This window comes from Muntiacus reevesi, chromosome 15 (assembly GCF_963930625.1).
Source record: "Muntiacus reevesi chromosome 15, mMunRee1.1, whole genome shotgun sequence".
Classification (NCBI taxonomy): Eukaryota; Metazoa; Chordata; class Mammalia; order Artiodactyla; family Cervidae; genus Muntiacus; species Muntiacus reevesi.
The window spans coordinates 22,679,338-22,702,667 of record NC_089263.1 but is presented as its reverse complement, the minus strand read 5'-3'; the positions used below and the strand labels follow the sequence as shown (position 1 = coordinate 22,702,667).

At 39.1% G+C, this 23,330-nt stretch overlaps 1 protein-coding gene across 3 annotated transcripts in view; it reads left to right on the top strand.

Moving 5' to 3' along the window:
• Nucleotides 1–23,330, top strand: part of ADAMTSL3 (ADAMTS like 3) — a 361,288-nt gene that overhangs the window by 128,533 nt on the left and 209,425 nt on the right. For all 3 annotated transcript variants that reach the window (XM_065906671.1, XM_065906673.1, XM_065906672.1), the window contains exons 5-6: nt 11,621–11,666; nt 20,968–21,204. In XM_065906671.1, the coding sequence (XP_065762743.1) occupies nt 11,621–11,666; nt 20,968–21,204 (283 nt within the window). The remainder of the gene's footprint in view (nt 1–11,620; nt 11,667–20,967; nt 21,205–23,330) is intronic.

Genomic DNA, 23,330 nt, shown 5'->3' with positions numbered 1-23,330 from the left:
CATGGGGATGGGTTTGATCCTTGGTGAGGGAACTAGGATCCTGCATGCATGCCCTGTGTTGTGGGAAAAAAAAAAAAGCATGGAGTGGAAGAAAACCTTGATATTGAATATAACCAATAAGGAATTAGCGCATGAGATATTGAAATACAGTAAAACAGAAGCAAACTAGTAGAAGAATGGGAAAAGGATATGAACAGGAAATTCACAGAAGGGGAACTTGCATAATCTAGAACATGAAAATATTAACGTCACTAACAACAAAAATGCAAAAAATACAAAGTGAGATATTCCATATTCTTCAGACTGGGAAACTTTTCAGTTTAAAAATGCCAAGTATTGGCCTTGATATGTAAAAACAAGAATTTTTCTGCACTACTAATGGGAATGAAAATTGGTATTCGCACTTTATTTTTTTTTTTTTCATTTATTTTTATTAGTTGGAGGCCAATTACTTCACAACATTGCAGTGGGTTTTGTCGTACATTGACATGAATCAGCCATGGAGTTACATGTATTCCCCATCCCGATCCCCCCTCCCACCTCCCTCTCCACCAGATTCCCCTGGGTCTTCCCAGTGCACCAGGCCTGAGCACTTGTCTCATGCATCCCACCTGAGCTGGTGATCTGTTTCACTATAGATAATATACATGCTGTTCTCTCGAAACATCCCACCCTCGCCTTCTCCCACAGAGTCCAAAAGTCTGTTCTGTACATCTGTGTCTCTTTTTCTGTTTTGCATATAGGGTTATCATTACCATCTTTCTAAATTCCATATATATGTGTTAGTATGCTGTAATGTTCTTTATCTTTCTGGCTTACTTCACTCTGTATAATGGGCTCCAGTTTCATCCATCTCGTTAGAACTGATTCAAATGAATTATATAATATATCCACACTTTAAATGACAGTGTGTCGTTATCTGGTACTAGTGAAACTGTAAATGCCTACAATGGAACAGTCCCACTAGAGAATGTATCCTAAGAAAGTAGTGCAAATGTACCCTTTGTTGTTGTTGCTTAGTCACTCACTTGTATCCGACTCTGTGACTCTTTGGACCGTAGCCTGCCAGGCTCCTCTGTCCATGGGATTTCTCAGGCAAGAATACTGGACTGGGTTTCCATTTCCTTTGGGGATCTTCCTGACCCAGGGATAGAACCCATGTCTCCTGCATTGCAGGTGTATTCTTTACTGCCGAGCCTGCAGGGAAGCCCGCAAATGTAGTACCCTAAGTGACAGTATAAGATTGGTCATTGCAGGACCAACATAAACCTTCATAGACTTTTAAGAAAATCAATCAATAAATAAAAAGGATTGATGAATTTGAGCTGTATATATAAATTGAATTACTCTGGAGTATAAAAATTTGTGGGTTAGAATTGCATCTATCAACATGGATATTTTCAGAAACAGTGTTGAGGCAAAAAATCAAGCTGTGGAAGGTTACGTAAACTATGATGCCATTTACTTGGTTACTTCTCACCAAGGGGCAGGAGGCAGGGGAACAGGATTGAGGAGGTTTGGCAGGGGGCTTCCACCAAATTTGTAATGACACGTTTCTTAAATCCGAAGAAAACTTTTAAGAAATGATGAAGCTTACTGGTGTAGACATGAATTTGCATCCCTTTGACATTTTTTTGGACCTAAAATATTTCACAAATAATTGTAGGGACCGCAGAACAGTTCTAGCCTAAATATTGCTACTGTATTTCAAGTCACCATTCTTGAATTAGTATTTTTTCTAGGACTTATGCAGTATTTTTTAGTCTATTTATGTACACTTCTTAACCTATATTTTAATACATTTGGTCCTGAGATTCTCCAAATTTTTTTCTTGCTCCCTGAACTCATCCAATTTGAATACATATTTGAAAGTAGGGAAGATTCTTTACCAAATATAAGAAAAAAAATGTTGAATTAGAGTGTAGTATGTTCTGGGATGTTTATAGGATGACACGTGTGTGGTGAGGGGATCTATGTTCTCAGCTTAGCTCCTGATACAAGGCCAGGCCTGTGATATACTCACTCTTTCCATGACTCTGATAAAACACAGGGGCAGTAACATTATTTCTCTCCGTAAAAATTAAATTAGATTATTTCAGAGGAAAGGCAGCAGGGTCATTAATAATTCTGTCATTCGTTCTCCCCACCTTTTAGGCAGCCCCAAACCTTATGTATCCACTCACATATTGAGACGTTCACTGTAATTTTGGAAGTATGCTGAGATTATTAAGAAGGAAATCTACTTCCCCTGGAAAGCTTATCAGGTCTCCTTATCCTTGAACAGCCTTAGAGACTCATTAAATTTTCATAAATATTGAGCTTTTGTGGTCAACTTTTCTTGGAAGAGGTATGCGGAGGTGGTTACATAAAAACCAACGGAAAGCTATCCCAAAGTTGTAGAAAGCATTTCAGTGCCTTCTCTTTTTGTCAGTGTCCTTTAAATTCATGATTTAAGAAAGGACATGAATGTGGCTATTTTGCTTATGTATTTCTTTGTGGATAAAGTTATTTCAGAATTTGATTACATTTAAATACACATAGTTCTTTTGCACTGTGGACCATATGCCAGCCAGAATGTCTCTTTTGCTTGCAGAAATTTGCAATTTGATATTCTAGTCAAGTGCCAACCATGGGAAAGACAGGTTTAAGTTAACTAAACTACTGTTTTAAAAAATTAATATATTTCTATTCTTGAAAACACATGCTTGTTAGTTTTTAAGACACTAGTATTTGAGTCAATATATCAGCAAATGAACACAATAAATTATAGTGCTATAAACTCCAGGGAAATTTTATTAATGTTTTTACTGTATCCTCATGTGGAATCAACATATGTTTTTTATATATCCATAAAATTTATGGCTTCAAAAATCTTCAATTTCAGGGTGTTATGAATGTTGTAATGGATAGAAAATACATAATTGTGAAATGATGTTCTTGAATTTTTATATACTCCTGATAACCATTAGCTCTTACAAATAATAATTAGAATGAAATTAAAAACTTGGAAGTCATATTTCTGCAGCTCAGCTGCTTTGAGCCAAAGGAATTATTTCCAGAATAAGCTGGCAGGTTCCTGCTTGGGGAATTAGAACTTCAGTGTCCTTAGCTTTAAAATAACTTGCATTTTACTTTATTCCTCTTCATAAAGTGGCCATTCATTTTCATGCTAAATTGTAACCAAAGCATGCCACATCAATAGAGGCCAATCAGTGTAGGTTCAGCGTGTGTTCAGTTGGACAAAGTAAAGTAGGATGTGAAAAATGTCCACCAGATGCTTGAGTTTAAAAACCCTTACTACTGACTTATTAAGGGAACCAAGAGATAACCTTCCTGTATCCTTATATCCACATCCTAGTACATGATAGGTTCACCATGAAAAGTCACTGGAGAAGGAATGTGTCTAAAATGGTACTTTATATTTTGAGAATTCATGAAATAAAATGCTCTTTTTTCATATCACTTTGCTGCAGTTGTAGTGGGATTTTTAGTAGAGATACACTTATATTTTAGGTTTAGATTTTCAGGTCCAACATTCAAGATTCCAGTTAATGCCTCACAATTAGGATATAGCAGATGGCACTGGGCTATAGACCCAAACCATATGGTTATAATCAGTAGCTATGAGACATAACCATAGCTGCCACCAGCAAATAAGTGCTTTCCTTTCAGTGTTAAGTTTTTCAAAATTAGTTTTGTTTTTCATTTAAATCATTAAAATGAAACAATTACTAAAAATGCATCTGAAAAATTATTACTGAAATTCTAATACACTTTTTTAAAAAACTGTCATTCCTTGTAAGTTTCCACAGTTTTTGTGTTCCCGTGTTTAAATCAATTCAAATACAATCTTAAACCATGGTTTTATAATTTCCCTCCCTAATTTTGAAATTAGAATCAAAAGCATTCTAGGGTTATAAGTCAGCATGATACAAGAAGATTTTGGTTATCACTTTATAAATAGCTGTGAAAAGAAGAGAACCAAAAAGCAAAGGAGAAAAGGAAAGATATACCCATTTGAATGCAGAATTCCAAAGAATGGCAAGGAGAGATAAGAAAGCCTTCCTCAGTGATCAATACAAAGAAATAGAGGAAAACAATAGAATGGGAAAGACTAGAGATCTCTTCAAGAAAATTAGAGCTACCAAGGGAACATTTCATGCAAAGATGGGCTCAATAAGAGACAGAAATGGTATGGACCTAACACAAGCAGAAGATATTAAGAAGAGGTGGCAAGAATACACTGAAGAACTGTACAGAAAAGATCTTCACAACCCAGATAATCATGATGGTGTGATCACTCACCTAGAGCCAGACATCCTGGAATGTCAAATCAAGTCAAGTGGGCCTTAGGAAGCATCACTACGAACAAAGCTAGTGGAGGTGATGGAATTCCAGTTGAGCTGTTTCAAATCCTAAAAGATGATTCTGTGAAAGTGCTACACTCAATATGTCAGCAAATTTGGAAAACTCAGCAGTGGCCAAAGGACTGGAAAAGGTCACTTTTCATTCCAGTCCCAAAGAAAGGCAATGCCAAAGAATGCTCAAACTACTGCACAATTCTACTCATCTCACACACTAGTAAAATAATGCTTAAAATTCTCCAAGCCAGGCTTCAGTACGTGAACCATGAACTTCCAGATGTTCAAGCTGGTTTTAGAAAAGGCAGAGGAAGCAGAGATCAAATTGCCAACAACCGCTGGATCATTGAAAAAGCAAGAGAGTTCCAGAAAAACATCTATTTCTGATTTATTGACTATGCCAAAGTATTTCACTGTGTGGATCACAATAAACTGTGAAAAATTCTGAAGGAGATGGGAATACTAGAGCACCTGACTGCCTCTTGAGAAATCTGTATGCGGGTCAGGAAGCAACAGTTAGAACTGGACATGGAACAACACATGGATGAAGCACAAGCTGGAATCAAGATTGCCGGGAGAAATATCAATAACCTCAGATATGCAGATGACACCACCTTATGGCAGAAAGAGAAAAAGAACTAAAAAGCCTCTTGATGAAAGTGAAAGAGGAGAGTGAAAATGTTGGCTTAAAGCTCAACATTCAGAAAACTAAGATCATGTCATCCGGGCCCATCACTTCATGGGAGATAGATGGGGAAACAGTGGAAACAGTGGCTGACTTTATTTTTTTGGGCTCCAAAATCACTGCAGATGGTGATTGCAGCCATGAAATTAAAAGACATTTACTCCTTGGAAGGAAAGTTATGACCAACCTAGACAGCATATTAAAAAGCAGAGATAATACTTTGTCAAGAAAGGTCCATCTAGTCAAGGCTATGGTTTTTCCAGTAGTCATGTATGGATGTGAGAGTTGGACTATAAGGAAAACTGAGCACTGAAGAATTGATGCTTTTGAACTGTGGTGTTGGAGAAGACTCTTGAGAGTTCCTTGGACTGCAAGGAGATCCAACCATTCCATCCTCAAGGAGATCAGTCCTGGGTGTCCATTGGAAGGACTGATGTTGAAGCTGAAACTCCAGTACTTTGGCCACCTGATACAAAGAGCTGACTCATTTGAAAAGACCCTGATGTTGGGAAAGATTGATGGCAGGAGGAGAAGGGGATAACAGATGATGAGATGGTTAGACGGCATCACCGACTCAATGCACATGAGTTTGGTTAGACTCCAGGAGTTGGTCATGGACAAGGAGGCCTGGTGTACTGTGGTTAATAGGGTCACAAAGAGTCGGACACAACTGAGCAACTGAACTGAACTCCCTAATCTGTTAGCTCTTTCCTCAGTTGGGACCTTTCCAAAAAAAACAGAGTACTTCAAATTACCCTTTCACTTTTTTCTATAATTTATTTTCTCCCTTTATCCACACATAATAAACACAATGAAATGAGTCATGTAAGTAGATGACCTTGTCCACTGGCCTAGCTGTTGTTTCCCAGGAGAATGGAGCTGTATCCTTTTGACCAAGAAAGAGAGTTCTCCACCCTCATAAATTTTTCCTGCCAGACCTCCAGTTGGGTGATTCTGGAATGTTTAAAATTTAATGTATCCTGGTTGGGAGTTTAATAAATTTTAATTTATACCTTTGATGAGTCACAAAGATGGAAATATATACTGTTATAAAATATTAAGACTGGATCAGCCTACTTTGATAACATAGAAAGGAGTTCTCAGAGAACAGTCAAGAGAACTATATACCTGGATACTTGCCTCTATAGGCCCCATGTATAGCTTATTATTAAACTCATCATATCAATTTGGAGCTGTATCTTTACTTTTTAGTTCAATAACAATTTGCATTCATTTCTGTATCACCAGCACTCAGCCCTGTGCCTAATACATATATTGTACTCAAACAGTTTTGATTAAATGAATGAATGTATAACTGATAAAATATAACCTAATTCATTGTTTGAAAATTGGAACAGATTAAAACTCAGGAGTGCCACACAGCACAAGGCTGAGTTACTTTAATTTGTTGCCTCCATGTACCTCAGTTCAGTTCAGTTCAGTTGCTCAGTTGCGACTGACTCTTTGCGACCCCATGAACCGCAGCACGCCAGGCCTCCCTGTTCATCACCAACTCCCAGAGTTTACCCAAACTCATGTCCATTGAGTCGGTGATGCCGCCTAACCATCTCATCCTCTGTCATCCCCTTCTCCTCCTGCCGTCAATCTTTCCCAACATCAGGATCTTTTAAAATGAGTCAGCTTTTCGCATCAAGTGGCCAAAATATTGGAGTTTCAGCTTCAACATCAGTCCTTCCAATGAACACCCAGGACTGATCTCCTTGAAGATGGAATGGTTGGATCTCCTTGCAGTCCAAGGGACTCTCAAGAGTCTTCTCCAACACCACAGTTCAAAAGCATCAATTCTTCAGTGCTCAGCTTTCTTTATAGTCCAACTCTCACATCCATACATGACCACTGGAAAAACCATAGCCTTGACTAGACGGACCTTTGTTGGCAAAGTAATGTCTCTGCTTTTTAATATGCTGTCTAGATTGGTCATAACTTTCCTTCCAAGGAGTAAATGTCTTTTAATTTCATGGCTGCAATCACCATCTGCAGTGATTTTGGAGCCCAAAAAAATAAAGTCAGTCACAGTCCCCATCTATTTGCCATGAAGTGATGGGACCAGATGACATGGTCTTAGTTTTCTGAATGTTTAGCTTTAAGCCAACTTTTTACTCTCCTCTTTCACTTTCATCAAGAGGCTCTTTAGTTCCTCTTCACTTTCTGCCATAAGGTGGTGTCATCTGCATATCTGAGGTTATTGATATTTCTCCCAGCAATCTTGATTCCAGCTTGTGCTTCATCCAGCCCGGCGTTTCTCATGATGTACTCTGCATATAAGTTAATTAAACAGGATGACAATATACAGCCTTGATGTACTCCTTTCCCCATTTGGAACCAGTCTGGTGTTCCATGTCCAATTTTAACTGTTGCTTCCTGACCCACATACAGGTGTCTCAAGAGGCAGGTCAGGTGGTCTGCTATTCCTATCTCTTTCAGAATTTTTCACAGTTTATTGTGATCCACACAGTCAAATGCTTTGGCATAGTTAGTAAAACAGAAACAGATGCTTTTCTGGAACTTTCTTGCTTTTTTGATAATCCAGCAGATGTTGGCAATTTGATCTCTGGTTCCTCTGCCTTTTCTAAAGCCAGCATAAACCTCAAGGACAACTGAATCTTATCATTATTGAATTCTGCTCTTTGGATCTTAGATTGGTAATGCTCAACCAGTATGAGGTCTGTAACTCTAATGCTTTGGATTTACTTTTATAACATTCATCTTCAAAATGTATAAGGGAATATACACATGTATACATTTTTAAATATAATAAATTAAGACCAAAGAATAAAAATAAGAAGCAGTAGTCAAATGAAAACTGGTTACCTGGTCTGTATTTCAGTTCAGAAATGTAACTATCATTTAGGTCATGCTTTTGGAGGCAGCTGTAGTGCTCTTCATTTCACTCCAAGATGTCTTTCTCCTGTAAGTTTTCTAACTCCCATTAGGGATTACATCTTCCAGAAAACAGATATGAAGAGACTAGGATACAAGCTGCAATTGAAACAGAAAATAAGGTGAGGATGGTTGGAGATGTAGGTGGAGAAGGATGAGTTCATGAAGCATTACAAAGAAAGAAAAAGTGTATCAGAGTTGTTCCTTGGTGACCTTGTGGTTAGGATTCCAGGCTTTCATGGTCACTGCCATGGCCCAGGTTCAATCCCTCTTCAGGGAACTGAGATCCCACAAGCTGCACAGCACTTAAGAATTACAAGTATCCTTGGAACAAGAGCAGTAATCAAAATTATAACCTGAGAATAATATACAACACTGAAAATAAAGACCTTGAGTATTCCAGTCAAAAAGGCTAAACATTTTTAGTCAAAATAGATGAAAATTAACACGTGTCTATTAATAGGTACATCCTGACTGTGGTTTTTACTTAAAATGCTAATGAAACAAAATACTATATGCTTCCACAAAAAAATAAAATACATGTACAATAGAATAAAACTCAGACTTATCTTCTGCAAGTCTAAATGTCAGAAGTCAATAAAGCATGTCTACAGTTTTGAGGGGAAAGGATCATGAAAAAAGTAATACATCTTGCAGCGTTACCTTTCCTATGTGAAGTACAAAGTTCAGTAATGTGGGAGACATTTACCCTTCTTGAAGAAATGACCAAGTCAAATAATACTTAGCCAACCAGGAGTTAAAAATGCATGCATGGAAGAGTCATAAGATCAAATGACTGGTATTTGTTATCCATTTCTAGATATGTAACATAAATTTGAACAAAAATGGAAGCATAAAAATGTTTAGCAGAAAATTATTATATAAAATAAGGAGACTCAGCAATCTTGCTTATGAGTATTTACCCAAGAGAACTGAAGTTGTGTTCACACAAAACCTGTCTGTGAATGTTTACAACATTTGTGTTTACAATTGCTAAAAGCTGGAAACAACTCAAATATCCATCTGGTGAATAGGTAAATTGTGTGATACACACAGTGGAATAGTGTTCAGCAGTTAAGGAGTGAACTACGGGTACACACATCAACATGGATGGATATAGTCAAAAGACTATATGCTGTGTGATTCCATTTACAGGATAAGGTAAAGTTAATGGGGGCAGAAAACAAGTCAGTGGCTGCCAGGGGCTGAGGGTGGAGAGAAGTTGGCTACAGGGGGCAACCTGAGGGCATTTATGGGATGATGGATCTGTTCCACATGTTGCTTGTGGCAGTGCTTACACAACTATATGGGTTTGTTAAATCTTATGGAAGTGTGAACCCCCCCAAAAGTGAATTTTACTCTACATAAATTTTAAAAGTAGGGAAAAACAAGAGACAGCGCAAGTGCCTACAAAAGTTAATGTGTGTGTGTGTGTGTGTGTGTGTGTGTGTTGTGTGTGTGTTAGTTGCTCAGTCATGCCTGACTCTCTGTGATCCTATGGACTGTAACCTGCCAGGCTCCTCTGTCCATGGGATTCTCCAGGCAAGAATACTGGAGTGAGTTGCCATTTCCTACTTCAGGGGATCTTCCCCACCCAGGGATGGAACCCAGGTCTTCTACATTGCAGGCAAATTCTTTACTGTCTGAGCACCTGGGGAAGCCCAGTGTCTGAACAACAGTGTGAATATACTTACAGTTTTGCATAGTATACTTAAAATTGGTTAGGATCGTAAATTTTATGTGATGTGTATTTTACCACAATTTAAAAAAATTCAAATGCAAAACTATAAGACAAGTAATGTATTTATAATAGTTTATTATGTAGTCATTAAATAATTTTTCCAAGGAATTATTAATAAAGTAGGAATATGGTTATAATATTAAACTGAATACACAGTTGAATTGGCTATAAATAAATCTGTAAATAAATTATGGCAGAAACACTGGAAGATGAAATGCTAAAATATTAAGGGTAAAGGTCTTGATGATGGGATTTTTTCATGATATATTTTCCTCCTTTACACTTCTTGGCACATTATTAGTTTTCACTTAATCTTTTTATAGTTGATAAAAATAGAATCGTCAGAAAGGATATGCAGTGAGTTATATATTTCTGACATAGACTGGTTCAGTCATTTCATATAGGCTCATATTTAAATCACACCAGCAAAAAAAAAAAAAAAAAATCTCTTTGGATTCAATTTGTAGTAGTTCTGTTCTTCCCAGATTAACTATTCTAAAACAAATGACATAGTGACAATTGACTTTTAATTCAAGATTGTGAGTTAAGCCTGTGTTTAGCTTTTCTGGCTCCAAATTTGCCATTGAATTGACCAGGGAAATGTAAAGGGTAAAAACATAACTCCATGGAAAAGTTGGAAAAGTTGACAGGTGAGTTATCTTAAGGAGTTAATGTATATAGAAAATATAGAGCAGCAAGCCCTGCTCTGAGGAAGGGACCTGCCAGATGGAATTCCAGACGTCCAGAAGGAAAGTCTGCCTGGAAGATGAGTGCAGGGTCCCAGAGCAAGTGGCTGGAGGGCAGGGGAGTGTGTGTGGTAGTCATCCTGGATTCTCAAACCTATATGTATATGGGGATATGACTTCAGACCCTACAGTCTACTGTAGGGTCTACTTCAGACCCTACTGATACCCTACAGTATCAGTAGTCTAAGAAAGTTGCCCCAACACTATTTTGTAGCATTTGTTTAGTAAGACCAGTGGCTGAAGTAAAATATAAGCATTGCCACAAGCTAATTCCTGGCAGAGACAGTTGTATTTCTTTAGAGTATTTTAACAGTTAATGTGAATGTAGTGACATATGAAAATATGATTAAATATACCTGTTCAATGCATTAGGAAATTTTTTGTTTTTTAGGAATTATGCTTTAAAATTTTTTTTGCTTTTTAAACTTTATTGAAGTGTAGTTGATTTACAATGTAATTTCTGCCCTACAGCATGCTGACTCAGTTATGCATATTTAATTCTTTTTTATATTCTTTTCCATATGGTTTATCATAGATATTGAATATAATTCCCTGTGCTGTATAGTCCGACCTTGTTCTTTATCCATCCTATATATACTAGTTCGCATCTGCTAATCCCAAGCTCCCAGTCCACCCTTCCCAACTGCCCTACCTTGGCAAACATTAAGTCCATTCTCTTCGTCCGTGAGTCAGTTTCTATTTCATAGATATGTTCATTTGTGTCATATTTTAGATTTCACATGTAAGTGAGATGATGTTTTGTATAGAGGGCCCAGTTAACTTGGCGACCTCAGCAAGTAAGGAAGAGAAATTCTCCCACAGTGGGGTGCTACCACAGGGGGGTGCCAGTAGCTTTCCTTTCCTTTTCACAGGGGGAAAAAAAAACATATGCACACAATATACACACAATACTATAATACTATTAATTTCAGTGGTTATATGAACCCTAGGGCTAAAACTGTGCTTAAGTAATACTATTACATGAATTCAGCTAAAGAATTCACTATTGTGACACTTCTGTGAGACTTTTTGGCCTCCTGATTCCTAAAAGTTATTTCTTAGAATTTAAACTTTGAATCTTTGAGTCAGTGTTCGTGAATAAAAGTTTTACAAGTGCCTTGTTTTCACTTTTTTCTCCCCTGCTTGCAACTTCCATGAAATCCTTATTTTCTTTCCCCCCCACCAGGAATTGTGAAGGGCAGAATATTCGATACAAGACTTGCAGCAATCATGTAAGTTCTGTCATAAAAATATATAATCCCATAAAATATGTTCATGTTTTAAGTAATAATATTATGTATTGTAGAGCTAATTGCCTCTTGGTACTCTTTGTGGAAAATTTGAATATTTGTTTAATTGATGACAGATTTTGTGTATCTCATACCTTCCATTTATACTACCTTTTTTAGGTCATTTATGGTCTAATTTGGTAAACATTTAATAATTTCTGATTTCATAGAAACAATACATAATATTTATAAATGCTTTCCAAGTTCAAAGTGCTCTATGTATGGGATTTCACCTAACCCTCACAACTATCTCTGAGATGTTTGCATATGAGGTGTGGTTAGTTTTTTCAAATGAGGGGACTGGGGTTGAGGGAGGTGAAATTATTTTCCAGAGACCACGTGGGAAGAGTACAGACTTGAACTTCTCTAGTGCTGTTTCTCATGCTCCAAAACACCTGTCCTGCCCCCTGCAAAATGTATTAAGGAGTACTGAAGGTCGTGACTCAAGAAAATCACACCTGGGGAAGGGTTTATAAACCTTACTCTCATCCTACAGTGATCAAAATGAACAAAAAATAAAATTCCAATACAAATGTGCAATGCAGAATAAATATCAGAAAACACAAATCCTATTTTATACCCAAATTGAAATGACAGGAGTTCAAAGGAAATTCTGAAACTCTGGAGATCTAAGTCCATTTATTTTAAATATTTCACTTACTGGGGTACTGTGCTCTCTCCTCCTCCTCTGTCCTGGGCCAGTGTGAGACTGCAGTCCTGAGTAAGCATTTCTGTTCTATAGACCAGAACTTCTCTTCCATGGGCAGCTGTGGACTTGGGGAGTGGAGAACACACAGTGTTAGCAAGACCTTTTGTCTCTGGAACTCAAGCCATATTTTCAGTCTGTTTTATTAAGTGACGAAGCAGAAATGTTTCTCTCTCAAATATGGGTGGGAAAAATTCTTATTTATTGGGCAGAGGATGAGATGGTTGGACAGCATCACCGACCCAATGGACATGAGTTTGAGCAAACTCCAGGAGATATTGAAGGACAGAGGAGATTGGCGTGCTTCAGTCCATGGGGTCACAAAGAGTCAGACATGACTTAGCAACTGAACAACAACAACAAATTTTGGGGGCACTCAAAATACAATGACTTCCAACCCTCAGGTCAGTATATTTGTGTCCACTCTGTCCTAAAAGGGATTTGGGGAGACAAAGCAAATAGGTTTCGTGTGTCCTTATGACAAAATGAGCTTGGAGAATCGAGTGACACACGTGTGCTTAGGTACACAATTAAGTGAGCTGGAATCCAGGAGGGGAGGAGGAGGGAGAGAAGTAGGTACAGGCTGGCATTTAGGTATAAGCAGAGTCTAGCATGTGGATGCATGAGCAGCCTGGGGGACTTATAAACATGACTTTTGGGTCTGCTACCTTTTTCCTGGGTACATTTTATTTTTTAATTGCTGCTGTAATGCGTTACAACACACTTGCTTACAGCAACACAAATTTATCTTATAGTTCTGGAGGTTGGAGGTCTGCTAACAGCCTCACTGGGCTAAAATTATTATGTCGGCAGGTCTGCGTTCCTTCTGGAGTCTCCAGGGAAGGATCTGTTTCTTTGTCTTTTCCAGCTTCTAGAGGCTGCCCTCATTCCTTGGCTTGTGGACCCCTTTTCCGTCTTCAAAGCCAGCAACACTACATCTCTCTGTCCATTTTTATGTAGTCACATTGGCCTTTGATGACAACTGAACAAGTGTCACCTACCCAGATAATCTAGGATAATCTCCCCATCTCAGGGTCCTTAACCGTAGTCAAAGGATGCTTTAGACAAAGCCCCTTTCACCATATAAGGTAGCCTAATCACAGGTCCTAAGGATTGTGTTGTGACCATCTTGGGGAAGGTGCATTATTCTGCTGAACACCACAGAACAGCTTGTCTTCTCAGATAAATTGGTATGGCAAATTACTTGCAGTCATTCCAGGATAAATTTCACAACAGTATACTGTCAAGCAGTACTCTGTGAAGCTATCTGGGGGATTCATTTTAAATGCCCAGATCAAGATATTGCATTCTGAGATTTCATTCTAGGTGTGTGTGTGAGAGACTGTTCTAGCTAATTCCAAAAGACTGCTCTTTTCAGCACAAGGGTGATAAAGGTCTGGGATTACTCTGCCATACGATATAGAGATAAAATGTAATCTCTAAATTCGGTGCATATTGGTTGCAATGGTCAAACACAAACATTAGTTTGAGTGAAGGTCTGATGCCTCTGAGGCTCTGAGGGTCTTAAGAGTACCTTGGTCTCTAACTGATGCCCCCCTCAGAGGAATTTGCAGAAATCTTTAGCATCTCTAGGCTGGTAAGAAGGAGATGCTTAGGAGGTGGGAGCTAGTGGAGAGGACAGCCATGTAAATGTCACCCTCTTCTGTTTCTCAGAGTTGGGAGTCCTACGAGGGTTGTTAGAGAGATTTCATTAGAATAGGAAATTAATTTCTGCACTTGCCATTACAAATGCAGAGTTTCCAACAACATTCCTTACAGGGAAGAAGGGCACTCTATGGCAGATCTCTCATATCAGTAGTGTTCAGGGCACCCCTCCCTCTCCATGTGCCAAGTATCTGCAGCCATGATACTCAAGCCCTGCTGCCGACCACATGGATAAATGCAGCCCTAGCTGCAGGGTTGATGATCTGTAAGAAGATCTGTTCCTTTTCAGAAGTGATTATAGAAACCTTGCAAGGGTGTCCAATGCCATAAGTCTATGTGCGTGCATGCATGCTGAATCGCTTCAGTCATGTCCAACTCTTTTCTGACCCCATGGACTGTTGCCTGCCAGGCTCCTCTGTCCATGGGATTCTCCAGGCAAGAATACTGGAGTGGATTGCCATGCTGTCCTCCAGGGGATCTTCCTGACCCAGGGATCTAACCCGTGCCTCTCATGTCTCCTGCTTGGGCAAGTGAGTTCTTTACCATTAGAACCACCTGGGAAACCCCATAAGTGGATGTAACCAGAATGAACTCAGGGTATGAATATGGTCACATCTTGGTTTCTTTTTTTACATGTAACTACTTGAGGTGCTTCCTGTTTCATTAATTAGGGATTTAGAATAACCTTGTTGAAATCTCCAAGGAGTCCAGAGAACAGGAGTGGGGACTGTTCTGCAGCCCTCATCAAATGGAGGGAGAACTGAGTTGGGAGAACTGAGTTATGAGTCCTGCTGTTGCTTCTCAATGCTTCCGACGTCCTCACTGAAATAGCCCACACTTGTTCAATAGTCAGTGGCTCCTCTGTCCCTAGGGATTGGGCACGTCACCCACTCCTCTGAAGGAAGCTGCCTTCAGTGATTCCCAGGTCAGGTACTGTTTTATAAGGGAAACTTGCTTCGTGATCCAAAGATGCCTGCACCTACACTGCTGGGATCTGAGAACTCTATGTGATGGGACTGCAAGATCTCCCATTCCATCCAAGGGATGTCACTCAGTGGCCACATAGGGGAGTGTGCTATATTGAGAAGCAGAAGGCACTGCCAGTGAGCCCTGGAGACCTGACATTTGGTCCTGATCCTGAGGTTGCTAATACTTTTCTGTTCCTGGTTATTTGAAGGCTCAGGCTCTCAGCCTTAGGACCATGTAATTTTTCACATGTGTACCAGCCTTCTGACTCCTAACCAAGATCAATGATAATAGCAACAACAATGGCTCAGACTCATTAAGTACTACTAAAAATCCTAGGCATTGTTTTGAGTGCCTTTTCATGAATAAGTAAATTTAATCCTCATTCTCCCTACAAAGTTGAAAGTGATTAGGGGAGATCAGACTTTGGACTGGAAGGCCTGTGAGATGAAGGGAACAGAACATGTCTGTGTGCAGTCCTATGGCTTCAGGTAATGGCTGTCCTCAGACATGACCCTCCAATCAGCACTCAGCATGGACTCTTGCAGCCAGGGCTGGGCCACTGAGGCCTCAGGGAAGAATTATCCTTATCAGAGGTGTATGGAGAAGTGGAGAGGTTCCAAGGGCAGTCATGCATGTCACCAAGGAGGCCTTGCACCTGAATTCACTCACTCATATGTTTTTATACCAGGCTTTATGGGATTAAAAGTAAAGCTAGAAGAGAGCAAAGGGAACATATTTTTAAAAATGAATATATCATAATTTGGAAAGAGTGTTTTTGTAGCCTGAACACATTTTTATACGAACAAAGACTGAGGCATGCGTAATTCTGCACAGTGGGTTTCCTGGACTCCCTGACAATTTTCCAGAAGAGGTAACATTTGATGTGACCCCTGAAAGATCCTTTATACTCTGGATCCTATACTCTGCTCCTACTTTAGGCAAGGACTACGTCCTCTCATATCTGTCTCCAGAACCCCAGCCCATCTTGCTATCGTCCTGGCCCTCCTAAAATGCCATTTATTGTGTCCCTTTTCTGTGTCACTACCCACTGTAGGTCTTTTTTGCTTTCAGTTCCCCTCACTTGCATTTCAGGTCCTCCAGCAGTTGGTGAGATTTATCTCTTATTCATCCTGGCTGGACAAGGCTGTGCCTCATAGATATTGAACTTATTTCTACTGTTTGCCTTTTGCTTATGTTGTCTGTCATATCTTGTCCTATTCACATCATATCACTGTTTAGGTTCCTTCTGAACTGTTACTTCTTCATGATGCATCATTTGCTTATTCTAGCTGATAATAGTCACCTATGGTAATTTATTTTTATGCTGGGAAATTTGGCATTTGCTATGTAAGAGGATCATGAAATTTAGCTCACACTACAACATGGATAGGAAGATAAGATAAAATGTTCAAATTTGCTTATACAAAAATTGTATTTCTCCTGAGTCCCTACTCACTGGTTATCTAGGGGAATATATCTAATCCAAATTAGTTTGGTCCAATCCCATTATATAAATCATCTCTTACGAAATGGTCTCTCTTGCATAAAAATTCTCAGTTTATCAGATAGTCTCAACTTCTCTCCCTGAGTCGTCCATACAAGTTGATGTATTCTCATGGCTTTAGGAAGGAAGGGAGACCTCTGTCTTTAGAGTGGTCCTTGAATGGGTGCTGTTTGTTGTCTGCTGTATCTCATCCCCTCTCCACCTCCCTCTCCATTTTCCCTTCCCCCCATCTCTTCCCCTTCTCCTCCTTATCTTCCTCCTTCATCTCTCTCCTCTTCTTTCTCCTTTTCCATTTCTGTGCCTCCCAGGCTGGCTACTTCTTCCCGACTGAGTCAAGTCTTCCTGATTAGGATCTTTTCTCTCCTTATCAGATTGATTCTTTCCTTATCAACTCTATTTATTCAATTTTAAATTTAATTCTTGGAAAATAATTTTATTTCTTTCATTGCAAAGTCCTTCTCTAAGTCTACAAACAGCAGTAGATAACCTACTGTTTCAGTGAATTCCATGCACATAGATTCTACATCTCCAATAAGATAACAAGCTTACTAGGTAGCTTATGGATGATATTCTTCTTTTGTGTTCCTCACAGCATGTCACCTGGGCAAAGCCCATAAAGTATATTTAATAAATAAGTGTTGTCTTGAACTTAACTGATGTGAAGAAACACATCTCGGACAGAGGAAAGCAGAAGGATGTTTGGCATCCAAGCTTCCCAAACATCAACTAAACTTTAGACACAAGGATCCCTAGATTGTCTCCAGCCAGGGCATGGGACCCAGCTGAAGCAGACTAGACAGGCTTAGTGTTGACACTGGAAGAGCACCATGTGAATGAAAGCATTAATATAAGTAATCAGTGTCCCCCAGAATGACTAGAAAGCAGTATCATGGAATGGAATGCTCATTACTCTGGGACTCAGTCTTGGCTCTGTCATATTCTAGTTGTCTGTGTTTGGGCTAGTGACTGAAGACCTTCTGGATCTGTTTTCTCCCTTTATGAAAACGAGGCTACTGATAATCCTGACCTACCTCATGTGAAGGGTGGTGATGATGAGAGAATGTCAGTGATATTTCTTGGTAAACAAGAAAACACTGTCCAGATATATGGCTGTCTTAATCAGGGGTCATCATTTGTAAGAAATAGAAGCCCACTCAGATTAGCTTAAAGAAATGGAATTCACTGAATGGGTGGGTGGATATTTAGTGGAATTTAAGCATAAGCACGTCTTGAGGACCCAGGAATCAGAAAGTGAAGCCCGGGTTACTTATTCCTTCAATTGAAACCCATGGTTTGTGATCTGACCTTCTTTCATGTCTAATTATTTCTTCTTTGCTGTGGGAACTGGCTCACTTTGCTTCAACATGCATCACATAAAACTAGCCCAGAGTAATGTGAGTTCTCAGCTTCAACTCTTCTGTTGCAATTCCAAATTCCTGGGAAAGGTTGACCTGGCATGGACTAGTTGTTTGCCTCTGACAGTCAGCCTTGGCAAAGGAGGCTGGGTCACACAGACCAACCTGGCCACCCCTTCAGCAAGGGCTCAGCTTCGGCTGGCTTCCTAGCTGCTTTCTGTTAATTAGCTGATTTTGTAAAGCTTCATTGATTTGGGGGCTTTAAGACATTCAGGAGTCAGCTAGCACTTGCAGTTCCTGGAGCACGGTTAGGATGCTAAGTGGGCCTGATGCAAGGGAAGTTATGTTTACCTTGCTCTCTTAAATTCTCTGGTTTGGATTTCAAAGAGTCAGATACAGAGAAAATAGGCCATGGTTGAGGAAAGAGGAGTTGAGATAATTTTATCACTGATGATCTTCTCTATGGCTAGATGGAAGACAAAGCCCTTATTCCAAGAGAAAAATGTCATCCAGTCTTAATCTTCTTCAACTTGATTCTTTCATATGTGTGACCTTGGTTAAGGGTTAATCTTGCTAAAACAAAGAAAAATGTGGACACATATAAGATTTTAGATTGATTCACAACAAAGTAATACAACTAATTCCAGGGGTATGTTTATTAATTATATTTTATGTATTCCCTCAGTTCAGTTCAGTTCAGTCGCTCAGTCGTGTCCGACTCTTTGTGACCTCATGAATCGCAGCATGCCAGTCCTCCCTGTCCATCATCAACTCCCATAGTTTACTCAAACTCATGTCCATCAAGTTGGTGATGCCATCCATACCTATATTCAAAAAAAGCTTCCCTGATAGCTCAGTTGGTAAAGAATCTGCCTGCAATGCAGGAGACCCTGGTTTGATCCCTGGGTTGGGAAAATCCCCTGGAGGGGAAAAAGCTACCCATTCCAGTATTCTTGCCTGGAGAGTTACGTGGACAATACTGTATTCAAAAAGGATTTGAGGCATTTTATAAAGGTCTAAAGCATAAACACAGTAAAATACAAAAATCAAGTAGTGAAAAGGTGATAAATAGAAGAAATTATATTTTAAAATTCTGACTGATAATCTGTTAATAACTATTTGCAGAAAAATAAAGTTAGAGTTCTACCTTACCCCATAGATCAAAATAAATTCCAAATGCAATAACGAGTTAAACATAATTGCTAAACTATAAGGAACTATAAAAATACATTTAAGTGTTTATCTTTTTTCATGGCAGGGTGTGAAAAGCATATCTCATTAGTAAAGAAAGACACCTTGAAAGGAAATATGAATATGGCTACATAAAAATTTAAAACTTCTTGATTTCACAAAGCACCAGAAACAAAATTAAATGAGAAAAATATTTTCAATACAAACAACAAAGAGTTGATAACTTCACTCTGAAATTTAATAGCTTTATCTGTTAAAATAATAAAAACACAAACATTCCATAGATAAATGAAGGACAAAAACCAAATTTTTGAAGAATTAATGAAAGAAGCAAATATACATGAAAAGATACTAAACCTAAATAATGAAAATAAATGCAAATTAAAACGTTGAAATTTTAAAAAAATTGAAATTCTATTTAACACTTATGATTAGAAAAAATTTTGTAAAATTATATCCAAACCAAGAAGAGATACTGACAAAAGGGAACTTATATATCCTGATGATAATAAGAAGACCTTTCTGGAGGGCAATGAGGCAATATTTTGAAATGCTCATGAAACATATCTTTTTTCTCAGAAATTTTATTTCCAGGAGTTTGTTCTTGGGAAATAATAAAGTTTGGTCAAAGATTTATGTATAAGAATCTTTGTTATTTATTCTTTTTTTGAATAGAAACTATTCCCAGAGTTTTTACAATGAACATTTATTTCTTTTGCAATATAAAAAAAAATATATTACCTCTCTGAATCTATTTTCTTTAAAAAGTGAATTCATTCCCATTAATTGGGAAGTCTGTGCTCAGTTTTGAAGAGTAAAGTAACGTTTTGGTCATTCAGCATCTTGCTTTGGAAATGTCTGATGAGATCGGTTAGTAATTAAATAAGATCCTTGAGTCATCAAAACTTGTACAAACTCTTTTTACCATTAGTATGAGAGCTCCTTGGGGCTTCCCTGATAGCTCAGTTGGTAAAGAATCTGCCTGCAATGTAGGAGACCCCAGTTTGATTCCTGGGTCAGGAAGATCTGCTGGAGAAGAGAGTTTGATCCCTGGGTTGGGAAGATCCCCTGGAGAAGGGAGAGGCTACCCACTCCAGCATTCTGGCCTAGAGAAGTCCATGGACTAGGGTTGCAAACAGTCTGCTGTGACTTTCACATGAGAGCTCCTTGGGGCTGTTGATTTGCTTTTTGTTGTAGACAAGATTTGAAAAAGCTATGCTGTCTCTTTCCATTCTAGAGCCAGTCAAAGGCAGGCACTGGGTACCAGTAAAGTGATGGCTGGGGGCCTGAGAGCAAGAGAAGAAAGGCTCTGAACTAGACGACAAAAAGAGTGAAACAAACGCAAGTTCCCACATTAGTGCAGCAATTTGGGACCAGTTAAAATAATTGCTAATAATCATTTATGTTGAAATGGCTCCTGAAGGCATGGATGATGATTAATATTTCCTATGGAAGACCTTAGGTCAACCTTAGGAAAACTCCAAAAACATTCCATTTCCTTTGTTTCAAAAATAAAGAGGTTATGTAATATGTTTGAAAATTTATGTTATATTCAGTATGCTTAAAACAGAGCAGAATTTGGCATTTACATAGGGTAAGCTTTAATTATCTGAAAAAAACTACATGAGTGGAAAAATAATCAGAATAAATTAGGTGATTCCCTTCGTGATCAGAAAATTCCACAGTAGAATTCCACACTGAAGATTCTGAAGTTTTAAAAAAAAACAAAAACGAAGGAATGAAGTGACTTCTGGAGAGAAGGAGGTGGGGGTCTGCTCTCATGGGACTCTTGCTTAGCCTGTGCTGGTCCAGCTCACCTCGTGATGTGCCTGTGGCCCTTTTTCTCTGACTTAGGACTGCCCTCCAGATGCAGAGGACTTCCGAGCCCAGCAGTGTTCAGCCTACAATGATGTTCAGTACCAGGGACGTTATTATGAATGGCTTCCACAGTACAACGACCCTGCTGCCCCCTGCGCGCTGAGGTGTCAGGCCCGGGGACAAAACTTGGTGGTGGAGCTGGCACCCAAAGTCCTGGATGGGACTCGGTGCACTGCTGACTCCTTGGACATGTGCATCAGTGGCATCTGCCAGGTAAGCCACAGCTGCTGCCCGGGCCCCTGTCTCCAGCCTGTGCTGCAACCACTGTCTAAGTAAAGATAACCTTTCTCTTCTGTACTTCAGTTCATGCAGACCAAATATTGCCTTTGAGGATTTTAATGTAAAACGTATTTTAAGGAGTGTTATTTACCTGTAGATTATATTTTACTTATTCAAAATAGTGTAAATTTTGCCCACATAGAGTCAAAAGACTATAATATATGACTTGTGGATTTTCCTAGATCAGTGGTTCTCCAACTTGAAAGTACATCAGAATTACCTGAGGGACTTGTTAAAACAGTGTTCTGAACCCCAATTCCAGAGCTTCTGACCCAAAAGGTCTAGGGTTTGGCCTCAAAATTTGCTTTCTAACAAGTTACCAGGAGGTGCTAATGCTGCTAGCCCAGAGACACCACTTCGAGAACTACTGATTTATTGGTATTGATAGGTTCTCTGAATTTTCTTGTTAAAAGTAATTCATTGTTTGAGGCCTGTGGGAGCAGTGACTTATTTCCTAAGTAATTAGCAAGGGTGTACTCCAGCAGACTTTTTAAAGTGATCTTTGCAGAGTTGTGATGAATGTGACTGAGGTATAACCTCCCATGGCTTGCAATAGGGGTGAGGACTCAGGGGTCTATGACAGGTTGCTGAGACAGTGTGGGGATTGTTGGGAAGGGATAGAATTCTACTCCATTCCTTTGATAACTGGAAAAAATTATAAACATAGGGAATGTTTACTATTCTATCTACCCTATTTTGTGCATAACAAAAACAGCAGTCAACAGTAGCAAATGACCCTAACCATCTACTAAGTGTCAGACCCTTCCAGGTATCTCTGACTTCTTATGCTTGGAGGAACCGTGGTCTTGCTTATCAGATGAGCTTCTTCTTCCTATATCCCTCCATCTGGAAAACAATCTCCAGTTGCTCACCACAACACCTTGGAGTCATTCTTTTCTTAAAAAAATTTTGTTGGGGTACAGTTGTTTACAGTGTTGTGTTACTCTCTAGACGGTAGGTTCTCATTAGTTATCTATTTTATACATAGTAGTGTATGTGTGTCAGTATCAATCTCCCAGTCCATCCCACCCCCTTTTCCCCACTTCGTGTCCGTGTGTTTGTTCTCTATGTCTTTGTCTCTATTTCTGTTTTGCAGATAGGGTCATCTGTACCTTTTTTAAAAAAACCATTCTTGAGTCTTCTCTTTCAATCTACACATGTAATCCATTGCTGAGTCAATTCTACCTTCAGACAACATAGTTGGATCTTGTTTTTTGAGCTACCGTGACATTCTTTATCTTTTTAACTTGTACATTTCAACTCACTGCCATACCCCAGTACTCCCACAATGTTTGTCCCCATCCAAAGTACTTAGCTAAAAACTGGTTGAATAAATGAGTCTTATCTACTTGCAGATGCAAAGGTTGTTCATATCTCTTGGTCTCTTTTATTTCTCTCTCAGCCTCAAATCTTGAACTTTCTAGTTCAAGTTTGGTGGGGTCACAAAGAGTTGGACACGACTGAGTGACTGAGCAGGTACACAGGATAAAGGTGGTTTTCAATGCTGAATTAGTCCCTCTAGAATGTGTACTTCCTGGGACTTTCCTGGAGGTTCAGTAGTTAAGACTACATGCTTCCAATGCAGAGGGCAGGGTGCAGGTTTGATCCTTGGTTGGGGAACTAGGATCAGATGGAAAAAAAAATTTAAGTAGAATGTGTGCTTCCTATCATGTTTTTGTGAGTCTGACAGGCAAGCGGATTTTTTGGGCAGGTGGTCGCTTGCTGAAAACTGAGTGCTCTTCTGGTAAGGCTGTCCAGGTCAAAAGAATTGTATGCACTTCTTCAGAAGTGACTCACATGCTTCTCAGTTGAATTCAGTATCTTTCCTTCCACAGGATAATGTTCATATAAATTCCCTTTTCTGGACTGTGTGGCTATGGCTGTCCACAGTTACCGGGATGGGAGAAATTAAACTGTGTGGTTCTCTCTGATTACTTCAGAATCAGTGAACTGAGCCCTGATGTTCACTTGGCAGAGGCTGCAAATAATTTTTGCAAGTGTGTTTAGTTTGCTTATTTACATGACTGTGTCACCGTGCTCCTAAGAACAACCTACCATGA